The 26,132-nt window shown below is 38.5% G+C and overlaps 1 protein-coding gene across 5 annotated transcripts; it reads left to right on the top strand.

The window, feature by feature from the left end:
- The first annotated feature begins 839 nt into the window (after positions 1–839).
- Positions 840–23,090, top strand: LOC131254761 (uncharacterized). 5 transcript variants are annotated; one of them, XM_058255486.1, is made up of 3 exons: positions 840–962; positions 2,214–2,856; positions 15,308–15,679. In XM_058255486.1, the coding sequence occupies exons 2-3, from the start codon at positions 2,326–2,328 to the stop codon at positions 15,422–15,424; spliced, it is 648 nt and encodes a 215-aa protein (XP_058111469.1). In that variant the 5' UTR covers positions 840–962; positions 2,214–2,325; the 3' UTR covers positions 15,425–15,679. The 5 variants fall into 5 exon arrangements, with proteins under 5 accessions (XP_058111469.1, XP_058111470.1, XP_058111471.1 ...); XM_058255487.1 differs by having other exon boundaries at positions 880–962; positions 2,139–2,856; XM_058255488.1 differs by lacking the exons at positions 840–962; positions 15,308–15,679 and adding exons at positions 991–1,089; positions 17,800–17,953.
- Positions 23,091–26,132: the final 3,042 nt, after the last annotated feature.

The raw sequence follows: 26,132 nt of genomic DNA, 5'->3' as shown, positions 1-26,132 counted from the left end.
GCAAGTGATGCCCACGTGTCAGTATCCTGACGGTCCAGATCATCCCATGCCCCACACATCTCCTAGATTAAAAGCTTAAGTCCACTGATCTTGGGTCTTTTTTCGGTTGAATGTGGGCCATTTCTAGATCTCTTCTGAACCATCTAATTGTAAGTCACGATTAGAACGGTTGAGATTCTTCTATCGACAGTTATTTCTGTGACATAATCCATCCACGCTGGTTCCCATCAAACCGATGGTCTGGATTGATGAATCATGGCTCCAACGTCCGAAATAAAAATCCGAGTAACGTAATCCACTGGAACACCGGTTTCACGCGGTGTAAAAAAAACACAATCTCGTGGGGCTCATCATGTTGTATATGTAAAATCCACTCCGTTCATCAGCTTCTATCCTCGATTTTAAGACAAAAATTTCAAAAAGATGATAAGTATCCGCAGATCATGTGGGCCACACCACAAGAAACAATGGAAATGGTATGCCAACCATAGGTTTTTGGGGCCAGAAAGGTTCTTATCATTCATCAAAACCTTTAATCAGGTGTAACACACCAGGAAAACTGTAATTAATAAAATGATCCTCATCGAAACATCATGCAGGCCACACCTTGTGAACTTAGAGATTTTGGTAGCAGTTTTACATTGTTACGGTTTGTGTGGTCTACCAGATTCGTATCACTATCATCTGTCCAGTATTCTGTAATTACGGTCAGAATAATAGTTTCTCAACTGATGGACGGAGTGGATTTTCATGTAAAATATGGTGGGCCCCACATTGATTGGGTGCTAAAACAGGTGTTGTCTACGATCAGGTCCCTATTATTCCTATTCTTTACACATTCTCCCTCTCTTCAGCGGTTTAAAGTCGTTCTCTTACTCAAGAAGCGAAGAAAAGCATCCATTGCAGAAATCTCAGAAATCTCTCTCTCTCTCTCTCTCTCTCTCTCTCTGCAACTTTAACAAGTAAGCAACAATCATTCTCTTTCATTTCATTCAACCAACGTTCCCTCATTCTTCTTTCCTAATAACAGCTCTCATTCCAGCTACTGCTTTCTCCACATTCTTACTGCAATCTCTCATTCTCTCAATGGTTCTTTTCTTTCCTTAAATTCATTGCACCCTTCTTAGCTAATCACATGAAGCATTACGCATTGCATCATACCCCTTCTGAATGTTCTCGTTCGCCTTTTCTTTTCATGTTTCAGCATTTTCTCAATTTCCCATTTCTTATCATATGGTTGTTCATCTACTAGAATATTTTACTGAGAAATTCTGCTTTTCGGGAAGTGGGTATGTTTGGTTCATCCATGTATTTGATTTCCATCAGTTGAAATTCGCCCCTTCATTATATGAGATTTTGTAGGAAATACATTTGGGATGCTTATGTTCAGGCATTTTGTTGGATACCCCTTTTTTATTTCTTTGAAGGCTTTTGTTGGGTATCTATTGTTTTTTTCTTTTCATATTCTTCTAGGAGCTTTTTCAGTTCTAATAATTTCAGCCTTTTTTGAAAGTCGGTATGTTCACATCTAATGGAGTGTTTGGATGCACTATTGAATCGAATAGTAATTAGTAATTACTAATTTGATAAAATGCAAATAACTAATTTGTAATTTCCTTCCATTCATTCATATTGAGGGTCGCATGTCTGAATTGTAGTTCTTCTTCTCTCTCTCCCCCTTTTGTCGATTAGGAGAGAACATTACGGAAATGCATTGCGTGTTTATTTATTGAAGTGATCGGTTTACAATTCAATTTGATTCAATTGTGGGTCCTGATGCAAAAATTAAAAAATTAAAATAAAATTGAATTAATGAGTTTAGTTGGATTTGGTATTTGAAATTTTCAAGGTTACATGTTTACATCTGATAATATTATCATCTATTTATTTGCATTAGTTGCATGATATTTGTACATATAGATGATGGTGGATATCTTCAGTTGATTGATAAATTGATTTCTTCTGTGTAAATTTGAGGATTCTGAGTTCCTTCTGGTGTTGGTGGATGATTGGTTGATTGCTTAATAGTTTTTTGGGTTTTGATGGATGATTGGTTGTTTGCTTAATTGGCTCATGCTATAGAACCTTTGAGGTTCTGTAGTTTCATCTAGTGATGGATTTTGTGCATTTATTTTCAGTGTTTTAGCTTGTTATGGGGTTAGTGGAGATGGGATTTTGGGGTTTCTAATTTCTCTACATGTTGTTCATGCCAGATGAAAGTTTGTTCCTCACAAGAATTTGAAGAAATTCTTGCACGGAGATGAAAATTGCCACACTCAAGCGGTTGAGGATTGGAAATGAGTATTCGATTGGGAGATTCAGGCAATGAGTGAAAAAGAAAGAGCATTTTGGAAGAGAGAGTTTGGCAATTATGGTTTAGAAAACGCAGGGAGCTCCATTAATTCATCATCTTCTTATGCCACCAGCAACTTGTCACATTGTTCAAGCATTAGCGAGAAAGAATCTGAAGCAGATGAGAGAATTTCAGGTCTGAATCGGGTGGGGAAAGAGTCGGACATGGCTTTAGAAACCATGCCTGTTGTTCCTTATTTGGGAAATGAGACAAGCATGACTGTGGGGAGCACTCATTCTCATGAGAAGGCTATTGTCTGTGGTGCTTCCCATGAAGGTAAGGTAGGATCACGGCTTGATGAGGTCAAACGACTCAGTAGGAGATTGGAGCTTCTAGAAGAGGATACCCAACTTTTGAAGAAGGTTTTTGTTCAGAAGGTGGAAGAGAGACATGAGTTGTTGAACGAGATCTCTCAAAATCTCCAAGCAATACAGGAACATTTAACACTTTCAAATATCAAAGACAAATCACTCAAGATTAATTCAATCATTAACGCTATAAAGGTATGGACTGGATCATCCAATCTATGTTTCAGTTAAATGTGTTAAATTAATTGGATTATGTGTATTTGTCACAGCTCTCAAGTAAATGTTGTTAGTGCTTTAGGCATGAATTTTTTTTCATGATGCAGTCCATACAAGTTGGCCCATTGCCCGGTGATCTTGATCAGCGATTGACTCCATTTTGGATGCTCCTAGATTGGATGATCCAAGCCTTTATCAGCTCACTACAGAAAGTCTAAAGATAGCAAGTGTCTGCTAAAAAAATATAGCAAAAGTCCCTTAAAAAGTCTAATATTGGATGGGTAGGATCCTCCAATCTGGAAAGCTTTTTAGGCCTTCCCCATCTGCAGTGGATCAGATCACATTTTCAACTGTCTAGATTAATGAACCATGGGCCCACATCTATGGATTGGGCAAATGAAGAATCTATTCACAACCATATGCTTCAAGACCTCATGATGCCTATTTTCTTAAATGAGCTTGATACGCAAGGCCTATAGTATACTAAAATTTTGGATTACCTAGTTTCTAAGACTATTCTTGGAATGTTCAGAGGATTATTAGTTGTTGATTCTCCTATGATTATTGTGGCTGATTGTTTTAAACACGTTCTATTTTTAGGCTGATTCTGTGATGATTTTAAGAGATAAATTTTGGATCTGCACTTGCTACTTTCAGGCCTAAAAAAGTTTCCAGTCTGGGAAGATTTTTAGGCCTCCTCCCTCTGCAGTGGATCAGATCAGATTTTCTATTGTCTAGATTACTGAACAATGGGCCCCACTTTTATGGATTAGGCAAATGAAGAATCTATTCGCAACCTTATACTTCAAAAACTCATAATGCCTCTTTCTTAAATGAGCTTGATACCCAAGGTACACAGTGTGCTAAATTTTTGGATTGCCTAGCTTCTAAGACTATACTCATTATGTTTGGAGGATTATTAGTTGTTGATTCTCTTATGATTATTGTGGCTGATTGTTTTAAACACATTTTATTTTTAGGCTGATTCTGTGATGATTTTGAGAGATGAGTTTTTTTGATCTACACATGCTACCTTTAGGCTACCATAATTTTGCAGAGTATTTGTAATATACAATTGTTACTACGAAGAAGCATGGTTCTAAATATTGTTATCATCAGGTGAATCAACCTGGTTAAAAGCCCATGTCAACTTGTAATGGACCACACCGGCTAAATATTTTTTTAGCCAAAAAATATGGAAAATATTAGTAAAAAAGGACAAAAATGAGATCCAAGAATCTATCATTTTCTTTTCTTTTCTTTTCTTTTTTGTGTGTTTTGAACATATTTTTAATGGTGTATCGGACCATTCTTTGGTAAGAATGTTGTCTCTTGGGTTAACCTATTGTAAGTTGTGATGTTGAATCATTGGGTTATAATTTTTGTTTTATGTATGTTGTAAATTGATATGATTAGATAACTAATATGATCATATTACTAAATACATAAATCTAAAAAAATGGCCAAAAATACCTAAAATATAGAGGACATAAATGCTAGATGTATGTTACAAAAACATCAATGTTTAATTTCCCCACACTGATTTTTGAAAAACAAAAGAATATATATAAATATTGAAAAATGGCCCAAAAAAGTCCAAAAATGCGTCAAAAAATAAAAGAGAATATAGGTCATAGATCTATGTTCAAAAATCATATATGTTTTATTTTCCCAAACTAATATTTGAAAAAAAAAAAATCATAAAATGGCCCAAAATTTTACTGAAAATACATTTTTAAAAAAAAAGAAGAAAAAGATAGAGCACTTAGATGGTAAATCTATGTTCAAAATACATAGATCTTCCATTCCCTCAAACTAATTTCGGAAAAAGATTGTGAAGATATATAAAAATAAAAATAAAAATAAAAAGAGTATATCAATCATAAATCTATGTTCAAAAAACATATATTTCATTTCCCCGAACTGATATTTGAAAAATTAAAAGAGGGCCTGAAAATGACTGAACATACATAACAAAATAAGGCGGAGCGCATAGATGGTAGATCTATGGTAAAATAATTTTTTTTTTTTAAAATGATCTATGCTCAAAATATGTATATCTTCCAACCTCCAACCCCAAACTAATTTCGGGAAAGAATGGCTAAAAAATATTTTAAAATACATAGAAAAATAAAAAGGGCATATAGGTCATAGATCTTTTTTTTGCTTTTTCTTTTTTTTTTTTTTAATATGTTTCATTACCCAAAACTAATGTTTAAAAAATAAAATTTTCAAAAAAGGCCCAAAATGATTGAAAATACATAATAATAATAATAATAAAGAAGATAGAGCACTTAGATGGTGAATCTATGTTCAAATTACATAGATTTTCCATTCCCCCAAACTAATTTTGGAAAAAATTGATCCAAAATGGCCTGAATACATGAAAGATAAAAAGAGCATTTGGGTCGTAGATCTATGTTACAAAAAACATTTTTGTTTCATTTCCCTAAATTGATATTTGAAAAAAAAAATAATTATAAATGGCCCAAAAATTGACCAAAATACAAAAAAAGAAAAAAAAGAAAAAAAAAAAGAGGTTAGTGCACATGGATGGTAGATCTATGTTTAAAGGACATAAATCCATGTTCAAAATACATGGATCTTACTTCCCCCAAAGCAATTTCAACAGTAAAAGAAAATCAGAAATGGTCCAAAAATTGCCAAAAATTGTTCGACAATACACAAAATTAAAGCAATGTTCTAAACAACTAATTCAAGGCATGCATTTATAGATATACACTAGCAAGTTATTCATTTTTATTTTTATTTTTAAATACAAAATCTTTGAAATTTTCAAGAACAACACGAAAATACAAAATTTTAAAAACTAAAAGAAAAAAAAATCCCAAAATCAAGCATGATTTGCTCAATTTGGGGTTATATAAATCAACATCATTACAACAAAATAATACTAATAAAACATTCTTACCCCTTCTTACGATTTTCTCCAAAACCAGCCGCGGACCTTTGATTCTTCATTTTTTTCCCAAATTTATGAGTTTTGATATTCTAAAGAGGCATGCATCATCATTATCTAAGCTTTATCCCAATTGATTAGGGTCAGCTGCACGAATCCCACTGCACCATTCCACTCTATCAAGGGCTATACCTTTAGTTAGACCATAGGTCATCAAGTCTTTTCTTACTACTTCCATCCACATCCTTTTGGGCCTTCCCTTTACCCTTTTAAAGCCTTCAACTAGTACCAACTCACTCCCCTTTTAACCGGCATGGTTCTTGGTCTCCGTTGCACATGACCGAACCATCTAATTCTTCTTTCCCTCATCTTATTATGTATTGGTGCTACTCCTAAGTTCCTTTGAATGCATTCATTTCTAATTATATCCTTCCTCATCTTGCCACTCATCAATTTCAACATCCTTATTTTAGCTACACTCATCTTATGAATATGATATTCTTTAATTGCCGAATATTCTATCACATAAAGCACGTCTAGTCTGATGACTATCCTATAAAATTTCCCTTTCAATTTGGGCGGTACATGACAATCACATAAACTCCATATCCATATCTCCATTTCTTCTACCCAACTTGAATGCTACGGGCAACATTCTTCTTAATCTCTCCACTCTCGTGAATATATCAAAAGTGGTCATTTTGGGAACCTTCTTCATCAACAATCTTAACTAATTCTTCATTTTCACTCCTATTGTTACTAAAATTGAACTCTATATACTCTGTTTTAGTCTGACTATTTTTAAATCCTTTAGATCCTAGAGCACCCCTCCATAAATTTAGCTTTGTGTTTATGCCCTTCCTTGTCTTGTTAATCAAAACTATGTCATTTGCGAAGAACATATACCATAAGGTCTCTTCCTGTAAATGCCTCGTTAACTCATCCATAACCAATGCGAAAAGGTACGTTCTTGATGCCAACCCTTGGCATAAGCCTATAGTAATTGGGAACTTAGTTGTCTCTCCACTAGTGCTCCTCACATTTGTTAACCCTACCTTGTACATATCTTAACATGTTAATATATCCTCTTGAAACTTAATGTAGGGGCATTTTCACACCAACCTCAAGTGGGGTTGCTTGTGGGATGTAGGGGCACACTCAAGGTGGGCGGCCCGTTTGAGGCGGGTGGCTTGTGTAAAGCGGTACCCATGTGATTTGGGGCCAATGATGGGGGTTCGGCTAAGGTCCTAACCCATGAGATGTGGGGTCTAGGCTATGAGATAAGGGGATTAATTCGCCATGCTCTATCAGCTCGAGCTTTTAGAGCAATTGGTTAATTGCCCTACATCAAATTGGTATCAGAGCGGGAGGTCACGTGTTCGAGACTCCTCACCGAAGTGATTAATGTGGGGGCATTTTCTTACCGGGCTCGAGTGAGGTTGCCTATGGGATGCAGGGGCACACTCGGGGTGAGCGGCCCGTTTGAGGCGGCTGGCTCGTGTGAGGCGATGGCCATATGATTTGGGGTCCACGAGGGGGGTTCGGCCGAGGTCCTAACCCATGAGATGTGGGGCCAAGGCTATGAGATAAAGGGATTGATTCATCATGCTCTATCAGTTCGAGCTTTTAGAGCAAGTGGTTAATTGTCCTGCATCAAAACTCTTTTGTCCTAATTCCCAACAAATTAACTTTCTATAGATCTTATTGTATGGTTTCTCTGAGTCAATAAAAATCATGTAGAGATCTTTCCTCCTCTCCCTGTATTTTCTCCATCAATTGTCTAAGTAGGAAAATAACTTTAGTGTTAGACCTTCGAAGCATGAAACCAAACTGATTTTCTACACATTCGTTTCATGCCTTAATCTTAGGCACAATCACTCTCTCCCAAAGTTTCTTAATATGGCTTATAAGTTCAATCGCACATTAGTTTGTGTAGTTATGCATGTTTCTTTTATTCTTATAGATAGGTACAACATTTATTTCCCTCCATTTGGTTGGCATTTTCGTTGATCTTACAATTTTTTCGAACAACTTTGTCAACCAAAATAACCCAATGTCTCCTATACACTTCCAAACCTCTGACGGTATACCATCCTCGCCGAGGGCCTTCCTGTTCATCTTTCTCACAACTTCTTTAACTTACGATATCCTCATCCCACAGAAGTATCTATGGGCTTTGACGACATTTGCACTTATGGTTCTTGTTGATGCTTGGATCTGGTCGCCCTTCTTCAACTTCTGCGAGCCTCCTAAATACGTGTAAAGGAGTGGAGAGCAAGGGGACGCTAGGGGCGCCGGACGTGGCCGAGGACCCTCTGATGCCTAAGTCAAGCGTATGGGCTCATAGTAGGGGTAGTTGAATCAGGATTTTTGTGCGTACCTCTTTCCCATGGTAAGGAGTGAATTTATAAACTTTCTGCGTTGTGTGCGTATCCGGGTGGATTTGCCGGAGGGACCCGTATTGTAGTGTGAATATGCTCTTGGATATTTCTCCGATTGCACCTCGATTGGCGTGATACTCGCCTGAAATCTCGCTAGGCAGTCCCAGTCATATACGGTGCGAGATTCTCTCTGGATGCCTCTATTCCGAGGTCAAGGTCGTTACCTGAGACTGAGGTCGAGGTCGGTACCCGAAGTTGAGGTTGAGGTCGGTGCTCGGTTGATGCCCGTGGCCAGGGTTAAGGTCGACTTTCCGCCCTGAGGTCAAGTCGGGGGCTGAGGCCGACTTCGAGGTCAGTAGTCACAGTCGGGATTTGTGGTCGGGACTCAGGGTGGCCTCGGAGGTCGGGTTAGTTCTTTGACCCTTCTCAGAGAGTTTCACAAGTTTTGGATTTCTAGATATTTGAGATTATAAAAAACATGGATCTTAGGGATAATTAATTAAATCTGAAATTTTGAAAAACTTAATTCTGTTGCGTATCTAAAAATTTTCCACTAGTGGCCCTCACATTTGTTACTGCTCTCTTATATACTATTCTTAATCATGTTATATATCATCATGAAACTCCTTTCATTTCTAACACCCACTAGATTATCTCTCTGGGGACCCTATTGTAAGCTTTCTCTAAGTCAATAAAGAACATGTGAAGATCCTTTCTCCTCTCCCTATATTTATCCATCAATTATCTGAGTAGGAAAATAGTTTAAGTGTTAGACCTCCCTGGCATTAGACCAAACTAATTTTTTGATATATTCATCTCATGCCTTAGTCTTTGCTCAATAACTCTCTCCCAAAGCTTCATAGTGTGGTTCATAAGTTTAATCCCACAATAGTTAGCGTAGCTCTGTATGTCCCTTTTATTCTTATAAATAGGTACCATGGTACTTTTCCTCCATTTGTGTGGCATTTTCTTCGATCTTACAATCTTGTTTGAAAAATTTTTTTTAAAAATATTTTGATTAGAAAGATGGCATGCCCTCATGACTTGCAATGGCTGATTAACTGTGGTGAACTTCACTGATAGACAATCCTCAAGGGACTATCTTCTGGATTCTTTTCAAATGGACTCATGCATCCTTTGCCTCTCTTTTTATATACCAAAAGCACTTGGGTATTGCTTCTTTGTGAAGCTCACGTTTAGTAAATCAAAGTTATACCTAAGAGAGCTTAAGGTTCCCTATTGTCCCTTAGGTCAGTCGATTACTAAATTAGGTATAGGAAGTTTATGCTCTCAAAATGAGGCCAAGAGAGCATTGCTTCATTGTGATCCCTGTTTGGTGTTGTACCTACCAATGTGCACACTCATTTATTGATGTTGGGAAGCCACCTAGACAGGTCGAGACTGAGTCGTGCTACTTTTATAGCCATCCAATACCGTGAAAACCTTCTTGATGAATTGTTCAAGCACACTCACTAGTTGAACCAGTTTCAGATAGACAAGTAACTGTCCAACCACCTACCAGTGTTATTATACTAGAAGCAGTGCACCTGGCTAGCTACAATGCCATTCTATGGATTCATTGGAAAAACCAATCCATGTATAGAAGTACAACCCATATGATGCATTATTCACTAGAACAGGAATATGATGCTTTCAAGGGCACACAAACCAATAACTTCTGTTTGTGCTAAAACTAGAGCTGGGCATCGAGTCGAGTCGGACCGAGTTAAGGCTGACTCGAGTTGATTTGGTTTTGAAATAGGCCTGACCCGAACTCGATCCAACTCGATACCGAGTCCAGCATGCCTGACTCGATTCGAGTTCAGTCTGGCCTGGACTGATCCGGACCAAGTCCGATCCGGTCAGAAGTACCGATTCGGGTCGAGTTGGCATTGAGTCGGATTGAGAGATGAGGGAGGGAGAGACCGAGAGAGTGGAGAGGAGAGAGAGAGAGAGGAGGAGGAGGAGGGAGATGGTGGTGGGTGGTTTCCAGGCTTGGAAGAAGAGGAGGATGAGGGAGGGAGAGAGATAGGCCAGGCTTGGAAGATGATGAAGATGAGGGAGGGAGAGAGGGATTTTGGGATCAGGTCGGGGTAGGGTGCGGCGGGTAGGGTTAGAGAGTCGGGTCTAACCAAATCGAGTTTCGGGTCGAGTCGGGTCAAGTTAGTAGGTAACTTGAACTCGACTTGGTTTCAATTCGGATTGGGCGAAGCCTACTTGGTTCAGACCGACTCACCCATTCAGTTCGGGTCGAGTCAGATCTGAACGAGTTGAGTTAGCTGGATCGAGTCATCCCGTGCCCACCTCTAGCTAAAACTTAATCATTTACAACCAAGTTCCATATTCTCTACATGCAGATCAAATACCTTTTGAGCAAGTCTCTTGGACGTTGAGCCGGCCAACTTACTTTTCCAAATCAACCTTCTGGACATGAACATCCCCATGCTTTATAATAACATGAATCAGACGATACTTGCATTTGACATGCTTAGCTCCCTTATGATTGTGAGGGCCTTTAGCCTAAGTAACTGAATCACTAATCTTTTCCACGGTACAACGTGATCGGTTCACCAATCCAAGGCACTACTTGTAGTTCTCGCTAGAAACTTTTCAACAATACAGCTTCCTTTGCCACTTCAGAGGCTGCAACATACTCTGCTTTGATGGAGTCAGCAACGCAATCTTGCTTCACATTCCTCCAAGGCCTAGAGTAAAGATACACCCAAAAGTAGGCTTTGAAAATTTATCATTTTGGAATGATACGTCATTGTATCTGACAGTTGAAAGCTCGTTAGATCTTAGGAATAGTTTGTAATCTTAGTTCTCAAATACTTGTGGATGTGCTTCATGACCATCTAATGTTCTAGTCTTGGGTTCCAAACAACAACCAGAACAAGGCAAGTTTCCAAAACTGACTCAAGAACCCCAATCAAACAAGCGCAATAAAATCCTTAAAATTAGGAAAATAGATTTTTGAAACCTTTCCGAATCAGGATTCTAATCAACTATAAAGAAACCTACCAAAATCAGGCCTTTTCAAAATTGGAAGGTTTACATATTGTGTAGGTGTCCTTGATAAAAACATACAGCCCATGTACATCATCTTCCCCAAACAGCCAAGGTGGTCCACTACACGTTTCAAAAGAAACCTTCTGAATTGGAACTTTCCAAACTGGTTTTTCCTCCAGAATGTGTAGATCTGGGGCTGATGCAAAAACGTCCACAATAGGACCCATCTTGATGAATTTCCAGCCATAAAAACATGTTTAGATGGAAGAGAAAATCCATGTGCCTGGTGGGATTTCTGAAGCAAAAAACATAAAAAAAGGTCCACCGTGAAAATGATAATGCCCTACCCCCACAAACATTGAGATCAAACCTCATGATTAAAGATCACCAAAACACATTTCATGCACAATAACCCTATAATTCAAACCCATGATTCTAGTGACACATGTAATACACGATTTCTATACTAGCATAAAGTCATAAATGTCAACATGGAATAGTATGATAATCGACGTGATCTAAGCATTGGTAGCATGGATCAGAAGATTGAAAACAAACAATCATCAAAAGCTTCCATACACGTTATCAAACTAGAAAACCTAGAAGATGAAAACATGGATATGTAAGCATGGGGAAAACTAAGCATGAATCTTAATAGAGCAAAAGACAAAACCAGATATTAGAAACCCTAAGGTTACTTATTCACAAGCCCTAAACCTAGGGCTCTGATACTGCTTTTGTGAGGCTAAACCAGTGCAAGCCTTGTCCTCAGATAGGCTCATGATCATGTGAAGCAAAGGGAAAAACAAAATATCTGATTTTAAGAGAATGGAGGAGATCAAAACCAAAGGAGAAGACAATCAACTCTCTTGTTGTGGAAAATTGAGGAAGAAGATGATAGCATCAGAACTCTTGAGAGAACCACCTCCTAAGTCTCACCTAGGGATGCAAATAGGCTGGGTCTAGGGGGCCCCAAAACCAACCCATTTAAGAATCGGGTTGAAATTTGGACCCAGATCCAACCGATTATAATTTGGGTCAGATCTGGACTGGGTCGAAGTAAAAAATGGCCGACCAATTAATTTGATGAGTCCTGTTTCGGTCCTCATGGACTCAGACTTGACCCATTTATCACATGGGTCGGGTTTGGGTTGGGTCTAGGTCGGGTAGAAAATTTTCATTTGAGTTTTCATACAAATAATGTTCTATACCATCCAATTAGTGGTGGCTATCAATTTTGATTGTAAAAAGTAAAATGGCTAGTGGTCCAAATTCAACAGTTAAAAATAAATGGTTAGGGTAGTTAATGTGACTTTTCGCATATTCTCCATCTTGCATGTCCCCGATTGTCATAAGTAGTGGATGGTTAACTACATTTTAAAAAAGGTTGGTGAACTATTGCTATAGTCTAGCCCAAAAGAAAACAAAAGGCCACATACATTGTTGCATACTTTCTATCGGTCTAGGTTGGTCTTCTGTAGTATGATCAAAATAAGACCCATTTAAGAAATGGGTTCAGGTTGGTTTTGAGAGAACCTAGACCTGACCCATTTAGTAAAAATCTGGTCAAACTTTTGGACCCAAACCCGCCCCATGGGTCAACTCCACTAGTTAGGGTCCAATGACCCATTGGGTCGTCCTAACCCATTTGCACCCGTACTCACCCCCTAAACACTAGCACCTTCCCTCTTAGTGGAAGATGATGGAATCATCTTGGAGAGAGAGAGAGAGAGAGAGAGAGAGAGGGAGCTGCTTTGGTTAATTAACAATAACTAAGAGCTTTATCACTTCATTATAATTGAAAGTCCATAAGCATCCGTGCCCATTCCAAACTTGTTAGATGAAAAAAGGGAAAAGTCTTTATTAGCTCTAAGCACTTAGGGCCTGTTAGATTTTTGGGTATCAGGGAAATACCCTTGAAAAAGGTCATTATTACCTTTTCACCCTGTTTAAAATTTCAATTGTATTTTCGTCTTGCAAATTGGTCCAAAAAAGCTGACTTAACTATGTGGACCTCACTGTGATGTGCATGACATATCCACATCGTCCATCTGTTTTATCAGAAGATTTTAGGGCCTAAGTCCAAAATTGAGACAGATGCAACGCTCAAGTGGCCCATACCACAAGAAACAATGGCCTTAAACGTCCGCCATTGAAAGTTATTTTGTTTATTGGGCCCACATGAATGTTATTTGTCATCTAACCTGTTCATGAAGTCATAAAAACATTGATAAGGGGGTAAACACAAATATCAGCTTCATCCAAAACTTCGGAGGGCCACATAAATTTTCATACGTTAAGCATCCAATTTCCACTGTTTCCTATGGTGTGGTCCACTGGAGTTTTGGATCTACCTCATTTTTGGGTTCATGGCCTAAATGAGGATGACATATAGGATGAACGGTGTTGATACATCACGTACATCACAGTGGGCCCTATATTCATTTGGTAGCCATCCTCGATTTTAACGCCAACGTCGGCGTAAGAAACGATGCGGTAATTACCTGGTAAGTAATTATTATCCATTTAACCTGAAAAATCAAACAGGCCCTTAGTATCATTGTCTATCCGATCTAAGTACATTGAAGAGGAGTTTGTGTGGGGATCCCGTGGGTGCATGCTATATTTTGTTGGGGAGACTATTATTGTGGGATTGAGACATGGAGTTTTCACTTGCAATTAATAGAGAATGCTATTTATGTATTAGTAACCAAAGATGAGATAAAGCATGTCCCAACTTTTATATGGAAGCTTGCTGACGCAGGACAAGTAACCACTTGCTCTAAAAGCTCAAACTGATAGAGGGTGGTAAATCAATCCCTTTATCTCATAGCCCAAGTCAAGCCTTCGGTCGAACCCCCCTCATGGGCCCCACTTCACATGGGTCTCGCCTCACACAAGCCACCCACCCCGAGTGTGCCCCCGCTTGACATAGGCCACCCCACTCGAGTCCAATGTGAAAATGTCCCTACATTAATCACCCCCGATGAGGAGTTTCAAACACGAGACCTTCTGCTTTGATACTACTTTTGACACAGGACAACTAACCACTTGCTCTAAAAGCTCGAACTAATAGAGTGTGGCGAATCAATCCCTTTATCTCATAGCCCAGGTCAGGCCCTCGGACGAACCCCCTTATGGGCCCCACTTCACATGGGTCTCTTCTCACACAAGCCATCCGCTTCACACGGGCCGCCCACCCCGAGTATGCCCTCACTTCACACAGGCCACCCCACTCGAACCCGGTGTGAAAATGCATCTGTGTTACTTCTACACGAGTATGAAAGACTCTGTGCCTGGAGAACTGATGGTTGTACTTCCTCCCATGAGGAATATTCATCACCATATTCACTGGTGCTAAGCTTAAGCCCACCGAATCTTGCACATTACCAAATTTTTCAAGCCAAGCACCACAAACTCTACCGACATGTCCTAGAGTTGCTACATAAGGGGTTCATTTGGGAAGGCCTGTTACCTATGTGTTGTTCCCTAGAAAGATGGGTTTGGGACTGCATGATATCAACTGAATTACTTTCAAGTATTGGTTTCCTACTCCCTCCAATGCATTTACATATACCAATCAGCTAACACCCAACCCACTATCTTAATCGCAATGCATTTCCAAAACCCAGAGCATTCACAACCCTAGAACTTCTGGTGTCCCTCCTACCTTTGCTTTCAACACCTGACAAGGCTGAAATGCTGTATTATATAGTTTTACATTGTTTATGCAACATGTTCTTTCCTCTTCTTTTTGGAAGACTGTTGTAATTTCTGCATGCAGAATTTCTATGCTGAGAAATTCAGTGATGCTCGACCTGAGGATATGCACAGTTGCCTTGGATTTCAATTTTTATAAGATTGGCTAGTGTATGGTGATGCAGATTCCAGACCATGTCTGATGCTACTCATTGTGGATTTTCATCATGCCCCAAAAATATTGTCAATAGGACAATCTTAACAATGGTCTGGATCATGGAACCATGAGTCCCGCTTGCACAAAATGAAAGCCCAATGCTCATATGATTCCTCTACTATGCATGCTTTCTCCATTTCTACTTTCTGTTTTTCCATGTATTAGAATATATTGCTTCTAAAAGACTAGGTACCATGTTCACAGGGTAGAAGCACAGATGCTGGGTTACCGCAGGTTCTACACCAAGATCAAAATACGACCATTGTTACCAACCGAAAGGTCAATATGATTGTTTTTCAGGGACCCCATTGGCCCACATAGGAATATCTGCGGAGCTGATCGTTGTACACACCACTGTTACGTCAGTACTCTACCACCATGAAATAATTGTTCCAAGTACTCATCAGCTGTATACAAGGCTTTCTTTTTTCCCCTTCCCTTTCTGATGTTGAAGCTGCAAGTTCTGTACAAACTAGAAGTTTACAAGATCAAATTTTCAAAACACGTAGATTGGAATGCTGTTAAATCAATTGGGGCTTCTCTACATTTTAAGATGAAATGCTTCTTTTGCTAGCACTATGTTCTGTTTGTTTTAAATGAAGTGTCCGCATCTGCATCGAATAGGCAAGTGAGGGTATTTGTGATGGATCAGGACCAAAAAATTTCTATAGAAAATATCAAAGACCTAGCAAGACATTTTAAGCAAACGTAGGGGTATTTTGGATAAGTCTTAGATGATGATGATGGATGGGTATTTTGGGGAATGAAAAATATAACTGGATTTTACATTTGGCCAATTCTACTCTTGCATGTAGCCGCATAGAAGGCGTCTATTAGAGAGCCTGTGCGATGGGGGCTCTATGGAGCCACCTTGATGGCTATGTGACAGCCACTCTGTACATCTATAGAGTAGGCTCATGTTAGGATGTCAGCCCAAAAATTAGGCAGATAGGAGACTTGAGTGGGCCATACAAGGGAAACAGTGATGATGGATTGCCCACCATTCCCTTCTTTCTTTCTATATGTGTCTAGCACGCAGTGGCATGTAGCCCTTACCTTTCCCTCTGCCTCTCTCTTCTTTTTTTTCTCTTACTCCAATTCTCTCTTCCTTTCCTCATGCTATTCCCTTGCCACATGCATTGCACGTCCCATAACTCTAGTGATCTTATTGTGAGAAATCTACATATGGGAATTTTTCATGTGTTTTTTCTTAGTGTGATCATGTTTATTCTCTATTGTTGTAGATCATTGTTGTCAAAATCGTTATCGTATCGAAAATCGTAATAGGGGTTGAATCTTATTGAATAACAAAACGCATCATAAATCATAAGATTTTTTTTAATGATTTTCTTAAAAATATGAAAATATAAATAAATTTGAAAAAAAAAATTTACTTAGCAATTATCCTCTTGTCATCAATATGCACCAAGTAATACCGTGTCATGATTGTGTTAAAAGATTCCTATCTTTCCTTTTTTCTCCTTCAAGAAATTTTCCTTTAAAAAAAAAATAATACTAGGATCCATAATAATTTATATGCTTGTCACCTTTCTTGAATGTAGAATCACATTGAAAAGAGGGATTTGATTATGTAGACTGACAAAAAAGATATTTTGATTTCTAATCATCATTCCACAATACATATAAGTCAACATGATCGTAACCATCCATAAAAACATACCAGATAAGTCATATATCAATTTGGTGTTTCAACCAGTTAAGAAGTAAGAAATCATAAACAAAAAAGCTCTACAATTTAACATTGAAGAGAATATGAAAAATAAAATAAAATTACCTTTTCTAAGTGATTCTTTTTTTCTTTTCTTTTTTTTTTTCTTTTTTTCTTTTTTTCTTTTTTGAAGGATATTTTTTTTTGTAAATGACTCTTAAAACCCTCACCAATGTAAAAACATAAAATGAAAGCCAAGCGAAGCTTAAAATAGAAGAAAACAAGTATATTTTGAATCATAAATCGTAGGATTCATATAAAAAAGGTTTCAAACGTGGATTCAAATCATTTTGCTTAAGATTCGACTCAAATCATAAATCGTAAATCATAAATCGTGGGATTTTGACAGCATTGTTTTAGATATCTACCTTTGCATTTCATACAACATCAATTATCTCTTAGGGAGAGTTCCCCTAAAAAGGTTGATGGTGAACTTGGAAGAGTGCAAGATGATATCAAAGGCTCATATATCAGATTTCTTCATGACCTTCAATTTCTTCTTGGGCCATATAAGGAGTCCTACCTACTAGAGATAAATCACGACCTATAGTTGAAATCAAGACAACCCTATCAATTCCAACTACCTATGGATAGAAGAACATGTTGTGCTTGTTCTATTCAATCAGTTAATTTAGTTAAATGACATGCACATGGGGCAACTTCTGTGATAGAAAACCAGTCATCTAATGTTCCTCATCCTAAATGGTCTCGATGGCTTTCATGGCTAGTGATTGCATTATTTATTTGGCTTTTACATGAATAGTTTGTTAGATTTTGTGCATTCCATCAAATCATTATTGACACGTGTACATATTTATTTATTGGATTATATTGAGATTTTTCTCTGTTTGAGTTTATATGTATGGATGTGATTGTTTCATGATAATGTATACACATCTTGATTGGCCTTCATGATGTGGTGTGGCCAATATTTGTTGATTAAAGGCTTGGTCTGTTTCTCGCATAGCGAGACCATTGTGCAGGTGTGCACAATAGGAGTGATGCACATTGAGATGCATGTGCATATGAGATGTACCTCCACCCTTATTTATGAGATGATTAGGATGAGATCTCATAGACATCAACTCTATGCCTAGTTAGATTGTGTAAGCCTATATATTGCAGCGGGGATGGATCATTAGTTGATCAGTTGGATCTCATGTGATGATCGTGTATACAACGAACTCTTGATCATTCACGATGTGTGAATTGAGCCACATGTGCTGCAAGACCAATGACCTAGAAGCAACGGATTAGTTTTTGTCCGGTTGCTGCTTAGTCGCCTAGGTGACTCTTGTGTCTTTTCTACTCTACCCTACATGGCAAAGTCACGATGAGATGACACTACTTTGGTGTCATTCTTAAAGCCATATGCATAGGTTCAGCAAGGTAAGAAATATGATATGAAAGTGGCCAAATCAATATCAGGTCATGGAGATGGATTAGAGAAAGATTATACTTCATCACATGGTGGTGATGATGACAAGAGACTTATCTAAGGCATCAGATTGAATGGACAGACGGCTGGATTTTACTACGAATTGTTTTGAAAAAAAAAAATATCTATATATTATTATATTAACATTTCCAGTGGGCTTTGATCAATTAAGCTTATGAAGATAAAATTCGTTTGATCTAAAAGATTGATAAATGTGCATCACAATTGAAACATTGGGATTTGTGTGCATGTGCATATGGAATCAAACATGCTCAATTGAATGTGATTAAATCAGCAGTGTAGAACAAGCAATTGGAGATTGAGACAAATAGTTTCTAGTACACTTGTACATTTGTTGCGATCTCATCATTTAGGAGTATTATAGTCTCTAAGGTCTCACACTGGATCTACTTGATTGGAAGGTGGGGATTAGGTTTTCTTATTATGAGGTATCATGGTAATTTGGTACACCTCATTACCACCATAATGTCTATAAATAAGAGATAATAAAGTTAGTCCCTATGGAATTTCTTCAAGGTGGAGATCTATAAATATCATTGTGGGGATTTCTTTAAGACACTTCTCTCTCCTCTCAACCCTAGCCTAGATAACTGACGTCTTGGTATCAATTCCCTAGTGGGGGTGGCTAACAGTGAAGTGTGAACTGACAGTGGGTGTACTAACAAGCTAACAAAAATAAAAACCCTAGCCTAGATAAATCTCCTCTCGTGGAAACCATAGTCCAAATCTAGAGATCCCATGATAAATAGTGGTTTTTGTTTTTGTTTTTTTTTTTTCCCTTGTGGTTAAGAATCAACATCTCTAGTGTGCTTTCCTTCATCTCCGTGCATGGTTTCCATGCAAAAAAAGAAGATGAACTTGATTATGCGTTCGAGGAAATTTCATTCCTAGAAATCTTAAAATTCACATAAAAAGTGTATTTGATGGTGCTTCCGCTATCATAGTTGAGAAAATTTTGAAAAGAAATTACCTTACAGAGCTATCCCCTGTTCACGGTGAGGCCCATCATATAAATGGCTTGGGTCACCAAAGAAGTGACGGCATATGGGATTGACTAGCCTCAGATTAATGATCACACATTAAAGCATGGTAAGAAAGTATTTGGCTCGTAATTGCAATTCAAATGCCCACTCAAATTCAAGAAGTGTACGCAAGCCTTTTTGCCTAAAGAAATGAAATTTCATTCAAATTAAATAAAAAGTCCTTCAACAATTCTTAAAACAGAGTATTTATGAAACCCCTTCCTACAACTATCCAATAAACTTGTAAAAAACTCTAACAAACATCCCAACTAATCTTGTGATTAGTTATTCCAACACAAACAACTGTAACTACCTGAACAAACTACCAACTGCCAACCCCCTTGAAATTCAAATCCATGGCACTTTGGCCACTCATGGTACACCTTTACTACATCAAGAAGACCCCAATCCTATGGCTAAAGTCTCAACATCTCCTGCTGTGATTTGAGGCTGTTCGCCCCCTCATGTTCTCCTTGGAGCCCAAGAGATCGTCCTATGCAAATCTCAGGTAGGCCACATGACATGAAATCATGCCTTATATGTCTAAAATTGCCAGATGTGGCCCACCTTAGTTTGAAATGGCCTTTCTTTTCTTTCTTTTTTTTGGCTGTTCTGGAATGGCCGGATTTTTGGGTTGTTCATTCATCCTGATGGGATGCATTTTATGAATGGATTGGATGTGGTATGAAACGTACTATAGGTCTCACATACAATCTTAGAGGCTTTAATGGTGGGTTGTCCAATCCCTACGGTGTGACCATAGAAAAATGTCATTAGGTGAAGGAAAGTACATAAGATGTCTGTGTTAAATGGGCCTCGAGTCTCAGCCAGTAAAAAGACCATTGAAAATTCTGTAAAAAAATAAAAATAAAAAAGGTAAAATAATTACTTTTTTTTTTCTATATGTGTAAGCAATTATGTATATAAGTAATTACATAGTGGGCTAATATCATTCTGTCTCTTAAATCCTTCCTTTTCAATTTATTTTTGCTATCTTCTGAAATATACAGGGTTTTAAACATTTAGTCATTTATATAACCTTAAAAAAAGTGGGTTTTGCTTGAAATATATAGAGTTTTAAACATATGGTCATTTATATAACCTTTAAAAAAGTGGGTTTTGCTAACTATGAGTGTGACCCCACTTTTTTTATTCACCTGATTTTTGGGATAATGGTAAGACTTGAAGGGGCACAGCTTATGGTTGGAGTGAATGTGGGCCCTAATCACCATTGGGCCAGTATTTAGTAATTTGCAAAAACACCCTTGAATAGCCATAGATACATACTATAATGCTACGAGTAAAATTGAATAAAAATGCCTCGAAAAATCGCTCTTTTTATAATTCATTCAATCCTTTCATAAGGTGAGTCCCATCATGATGAAGGGAAAAATCAATCATCAGCTTGATCCAAAACTTGGGTTTGCCCCCAAGAAAGTTTCAATGATAGGTGTTCCCATCCCCACTTTTTCTTATGGTGTGATCCACTTAAGTTTTGTACCAGCCTGATTTTGCACTCACAACATAACATGACCTGGCAGAAGTGATGGACAGAGTGGATGTCACACACACACACACACACACACACACACACACACAAAATATGGTGGGCTGACAAAGCTTTTTGCTGTCTGGGCTCCTGAATTCATGTCCTCAATGAACAAGACTCCAGCCCAAGTAACAAACTTTGCCTTATCATTGCCTAAAATAGTGATTTAGAAGAATTCCCCTTTTTTTATGAGGAAATTTACAGTCAAACACATTTTTATAGTACAAGCATCCGGTGTGCATTTTTCCGCCAACAGCTAGAAACTGATTATTCAAGATTGCATGTCTTCTTCAAACCATCCAGTGTAGTAAGGATAGAATTCATGAAAAAAAGGGGTCCCATCCAATGTACCTGAACTTTTAATTAGGGGTGCCAATCTATTGGGCCGCCTGGCCTGGCCTGGCCCATGCAACCAAGCTCTCTAGGGCCAGGGTTTGGACCCCTAAACTTGGCCCGGGCTTAAAATCTAGGCTCAGTGGCCAAGCTGGGACCAGACCAATGATGAATGGCCCGATCAAATCGTCAAGTCGGCCATAGTTATATAGAAATAGTTGGAGAGTTTAAGAGACATTTTAGTGGCTCTCGTTCAACATATTTGGGTAGCTTAAAGACATCACCAGGTCCTTTCAATAATCCCAACCCTTAATATATATAGGACGTATCGTAGTTGAAGGACACCCATTTTTTGTTTCCTTAAATTGGGTTTATTTCAAGCCTTTGATAATTAACTCTTTTCCTTGCAAGGCTGGCCCTATCCTGACCCAGCCTTATAAAGACTAGGTAATGCAGGGGCATTTTTCACACCGAGCTCGAGTGGGGTTGCCTATGGGATGCAGGGGCACACTCAGGGTGGGCAGCCTGTGTGAGGCGGGTGACTCTTGTGAGGTGATACCCATGTGATTTGGGGCCCACGAGGGGTTCTGCCGAGGTCCTAACCCATGAGATGTGGGGCCTAGGCTATGAGATAAAGGGATTTATTCACCATGCTCTATCAATTCGAGCTTTTAGAGCAAGTGGTTAATTATCCTGCATCACTGGGCCTTTTGAGCCCAGTTAGGGGTCGTCCTAGCACTAGCATGGTCTATTTCCATCCCTTCTAGTATCTAACTGTCCGACTTGGCATTGGTGGGTGAACTGCATGTATCATCATCATCATTATTATCTAAGTGTTATTCCAACTACTTGTGGTTGTGGTTGGCTACATGAATCATGTTCTACCATTCCAATCTTTGCATTCTCTTATTACACTTAAAGATCACATATCAAAAAAAGAAAATTCCTCTTTACTCTTCTTGAGGGGATGTGAGAGAATGGACTGGCTAAAGAAGTTTTTTTGAGGAATTGCCTGCTTTCATTGATGTGCATGTTGTTCATTCCAAGGCAATCACAACCCACGAACTTCTCCCTAGACTCTTTAAGAAGGCTTTTCCTTTTCCCATGTTCATTGCTCATGAATCCTCATTTGAACACCTAACATTCACATCACAACACAACATGATGATTCAAGAGCTTATCAAGTAGAACAAGTTCCTTCGTGAAGATGGCTACAAGCATGTAACGAAATGGTGGAACTTATTATGAATTTTCCTATTCCAAGTTCTTCAACAAGGCTCACATATTGGAGAATGCCGGTCGGGAAGTTAATCTTCTAAAGTGTTTTCCTTTTCCTCTTGCTAGAGAAAAGCTATTCCATGTCCTGTTACTTGGCATTGCTTGCATATATGCTGCATTCATGGGCAGGTCTATAAGAAGCTTTTGTCACTCACTTTTGTGATATACTTTGGATGCCATCACTATCCTAACAAAGATATCATTGATTTCATTCAGCTATGGTGGAACATATGATTTCATCACTAGAGAGTCGAAGCCTTAGAGCCCGCAATGGCCAAGCAGTGTGTTTATGATCATCTAATAAAAGTGTGTTCTTTGAGGGGATGGACGACCTATGGTGGGATGACATGGTGAATGTTTTAGATAAAAGATTAGACCTTTTCTAGTCTGATCAAATGGGCCATCTATTCATAGACATTGGTCATATGGTTGGGCTCATTCAATTGAAGTGAATTTTTATATTGATGTAGTTTTGATAGGGGTAGGTAATCTATGTGGACTAATACATTTTCCTTGATATTGGTTATATGGTTAGAATCTTCCAATAGAAGTTGTAATTAAAAGGGATGGGCAATTAAAGGTGGGCCACACATGATGGATGATCCATGTTAATGATTAGACCTTTTCTCTTCAATATGGACTATCTATTCTCTTGACCGTTAACTAATTAGATAGTTAGGATTATCCAATTAAATTGGAATGCACATGATGGACAATGCTCAATGATTAGACATTTTCTAGTCTAATTAGTATGAATTGTCCATTTCCTAGTCACTGTTCATAGAGTCAGGATCATTCAATCGAAGTGGTTTTTTGAGAGGGATGGACAATCAAAGGTAAGCCATGCACAATGGACAATCTATATCAGTTATCATACATTTTCTAGTATAATCAGTATTAAACATATCTCCGAACCATTGATCATATGGTTAGGATCATCCAATCAAAGTGAATTTTGAGTGAGATGGGAAATCAAAGATGGGCCCCACATGATCAGACCCTTTCTAGTATAATCAATATAGAAAAAATCCTCTTCCAAGCCATTTACATGAGTCAATGCCTAAACTAAGCTTGTTCCATTTGAAGCAGTGCACATAGTGGGGCCCAGTCTAAAAGGGGGATTGGTGGATTGGTACCATCCATCTTGTTGGACCTATTGTAGATGGGCTACAATTCGAAATCTAGACATGGATGCCCAACTATTTTCAACATCCTATAAGCCCAATGAGATTCACTAGATGAATGGGATTTCTCACACAAAAGACTTACCAGCAGTCCTGAACCCACCTAAGAGGATAGGATGGAAATACATTGATGATGGTGGGGCATTAAGTAGTTGATCCAAACCATTGGACAAATTAGCATTGATATGTATGGTGGTAGGCCATCAAATGGCAAACTCAATGATCTTAGCCTTCTAATATATATGGATATTTATGGACTATCATGGGATCAAAATTATAATTCATACTATGAAACTTTGGGAGAGAGGGATCGAGCGAAAATTTAAAATGAAATAGCAATTTCTAGGAACATTTTTCAAAAGCTCCAAAAGATTTGGGGGGGGGGTGGGGGAATTATGGATAAATCCATTATCTAGACCTAAACCTAACTTGATATCTCAAGGGTCCAATTTATTAAACCCGATCTTATTAAAATCAGGTTGGGTTCATCAAGTACTCTTGGCTTAGGGTATCCATTGACAATCCTGCCAACCTTAATGCAGCTCGTGTGTGATAAGCGAGTCAAATTTGGATCAGGGGCTAACATTGTTGCCTACTTTTCGACCTAACCTAGACTTGATCCAAATTTTAATAGGTCGGGTACAGGTTCAGAATTCTAACTGAATTTTTCAATGAGTTGGGTAAAGGGAGCCCCTTGACCCAACCCACCCTGCCTATTTCAATGGTTTAAATGGGTTGACAAACATCCTTATGCGATAGTAGCTTGCATGGCCGTTCTTTGTAAGATTACAAATTATTATTATTATTTTTTATCTTTAGTGGTGTTATTTGATACTATGGCACAATATATCATTTGATTCTCAGGCGCGCAAAAAAATTGCAAAAGCGACATGTATTAACTCAAATAAACTAAATAAATTGTGAAACCGCTCTCACTAAATCACAATTCCAAAATAATATTAGTAGAACAATCCTATCTTCTTTTTTGGGGACACTTGTTTGTTAACATAGGATAATTGGATACTTAAATGTTTTAACTGTCCAAATGAATGTCCACCAATATGATGGCCAGATAATCTAGTATGGGTAACTTTTGGTTAGTGATTAGTCCACCAATACAAACGTTTTTTTAAGATAAGCTTGACATACGGGCCCACCATTTTATTCCAGTGACATCCAATCGGTCCATCATGTGCTCCCTCTAGTGTTGTCGTTGGTGCCCAAAAACTTGGCTAATCCAAAATTCAGGTTGGTCACACCATAGGTAGCAGTTGGGATGAGATTGTCCACATACCATTAAAAACGTATCAGACTGTATGTGGGCCCCATGTTTTCTATATCCCATCTAATTCGGATGCGATTAGATGAGGATTTACACCCAGATCCATAGCTCAACTGGCAGACCGAGTAGAGATACCTCGTTTCAACACGTGAGGTCTTGGTATCGATCCCTAGCGGGGGGGTGGCTAACATGAAGTGTGTGTACTGACATATGTGTGTACTAACAAGCTAATCCAAAAAAAAAAAAAAAAAGATGCGGATTTGTTGGCCACCTTACACCATACAGGTAGCTAGTGGAAAAAATCCATGGGACCCACCATGATATATATGTTTTATCCATGCCATCCATCTATTTTTCCAGTTCATTTTAGGACATAAACCCAAAAAATGAGGAAGATTCAAAGCTCAAGTGGGCCACACCGTAGGAAGCATTAGGGATTAAACACATACTGTTGAAAACTTCTTGGGGCCCATGGCAATGTTTATTTGCCATACACTCCGTTCATAAAGTCACATAAATCTGGATGAAGAGAAAACACAAATATCAGCTTGATCCAAAACTTCCGTGGAGCAAAAAAGTTTTCTTATCCACTGTTTCCTCTAGCCGTGTTTATTTAAACTTTGGATCTACCTAATTTTTTGTTATATGCTCTAAAGTGAGCTGGAAAAATGGATGAACGACCTGGCTAATGTACATACATAGCGGTCGGCCCACAGTGCTTTTCCACCAGCTACCTAGCTGATGTAGGTGTCACCAGCCAAACTGCGTCCTATCTTATTCAAAATTTTGATTTTGCCTGGATCGAGCCTGGCCATTGGACAGACGTAAAAATAAGATGCTTGGACAACCTAACCTTTTGATATGTGGAGACTTTTTGTTGAGCAGGACCATATGATGTTTTTCATTTAAACCGTTAATATCCACCAATCCAATGGCCACGTTATCAAAACAAATCTAAATTTTGGTTCATGATATGCAATTCCTAACTAATTTGTTAGTGCCAGCGTATCGTCTATCCCATGTTGCCAGAGTATCAAATCCCCCTTTTCAATCACAGCCACATGAAACACGTCGTTCAGAATGCGACTTAAGCGACTTGCAGTCGCCGGGCTCGAACACCTGCATGTGCCAATATGGTGCGCGTGTGCGAGATCCAGGCCATTCATGAGATGGTTACCACTCTAAATTGTCCT

The sequence above is a fragment of the Magnolia sinica genome, chromosome 9 (assembly GCF_029962835.1).
Source record: "Magnolia sinica isolate HGM2019 chromosome 9, MsV1, whole genome shotgun sequence".
Classification (NCBI taxonomy): Eukaryota; Viridiplantae; Streptophyta; class Magnoliopsida; order Magnoliales; family Magnoliaceae; genus Magnolia; species Magnolia sinica.
Note: the sequence above shows the minus strand (reverse complement) of the source record. Positions and strands in the feature narration are given on the sequence as shown.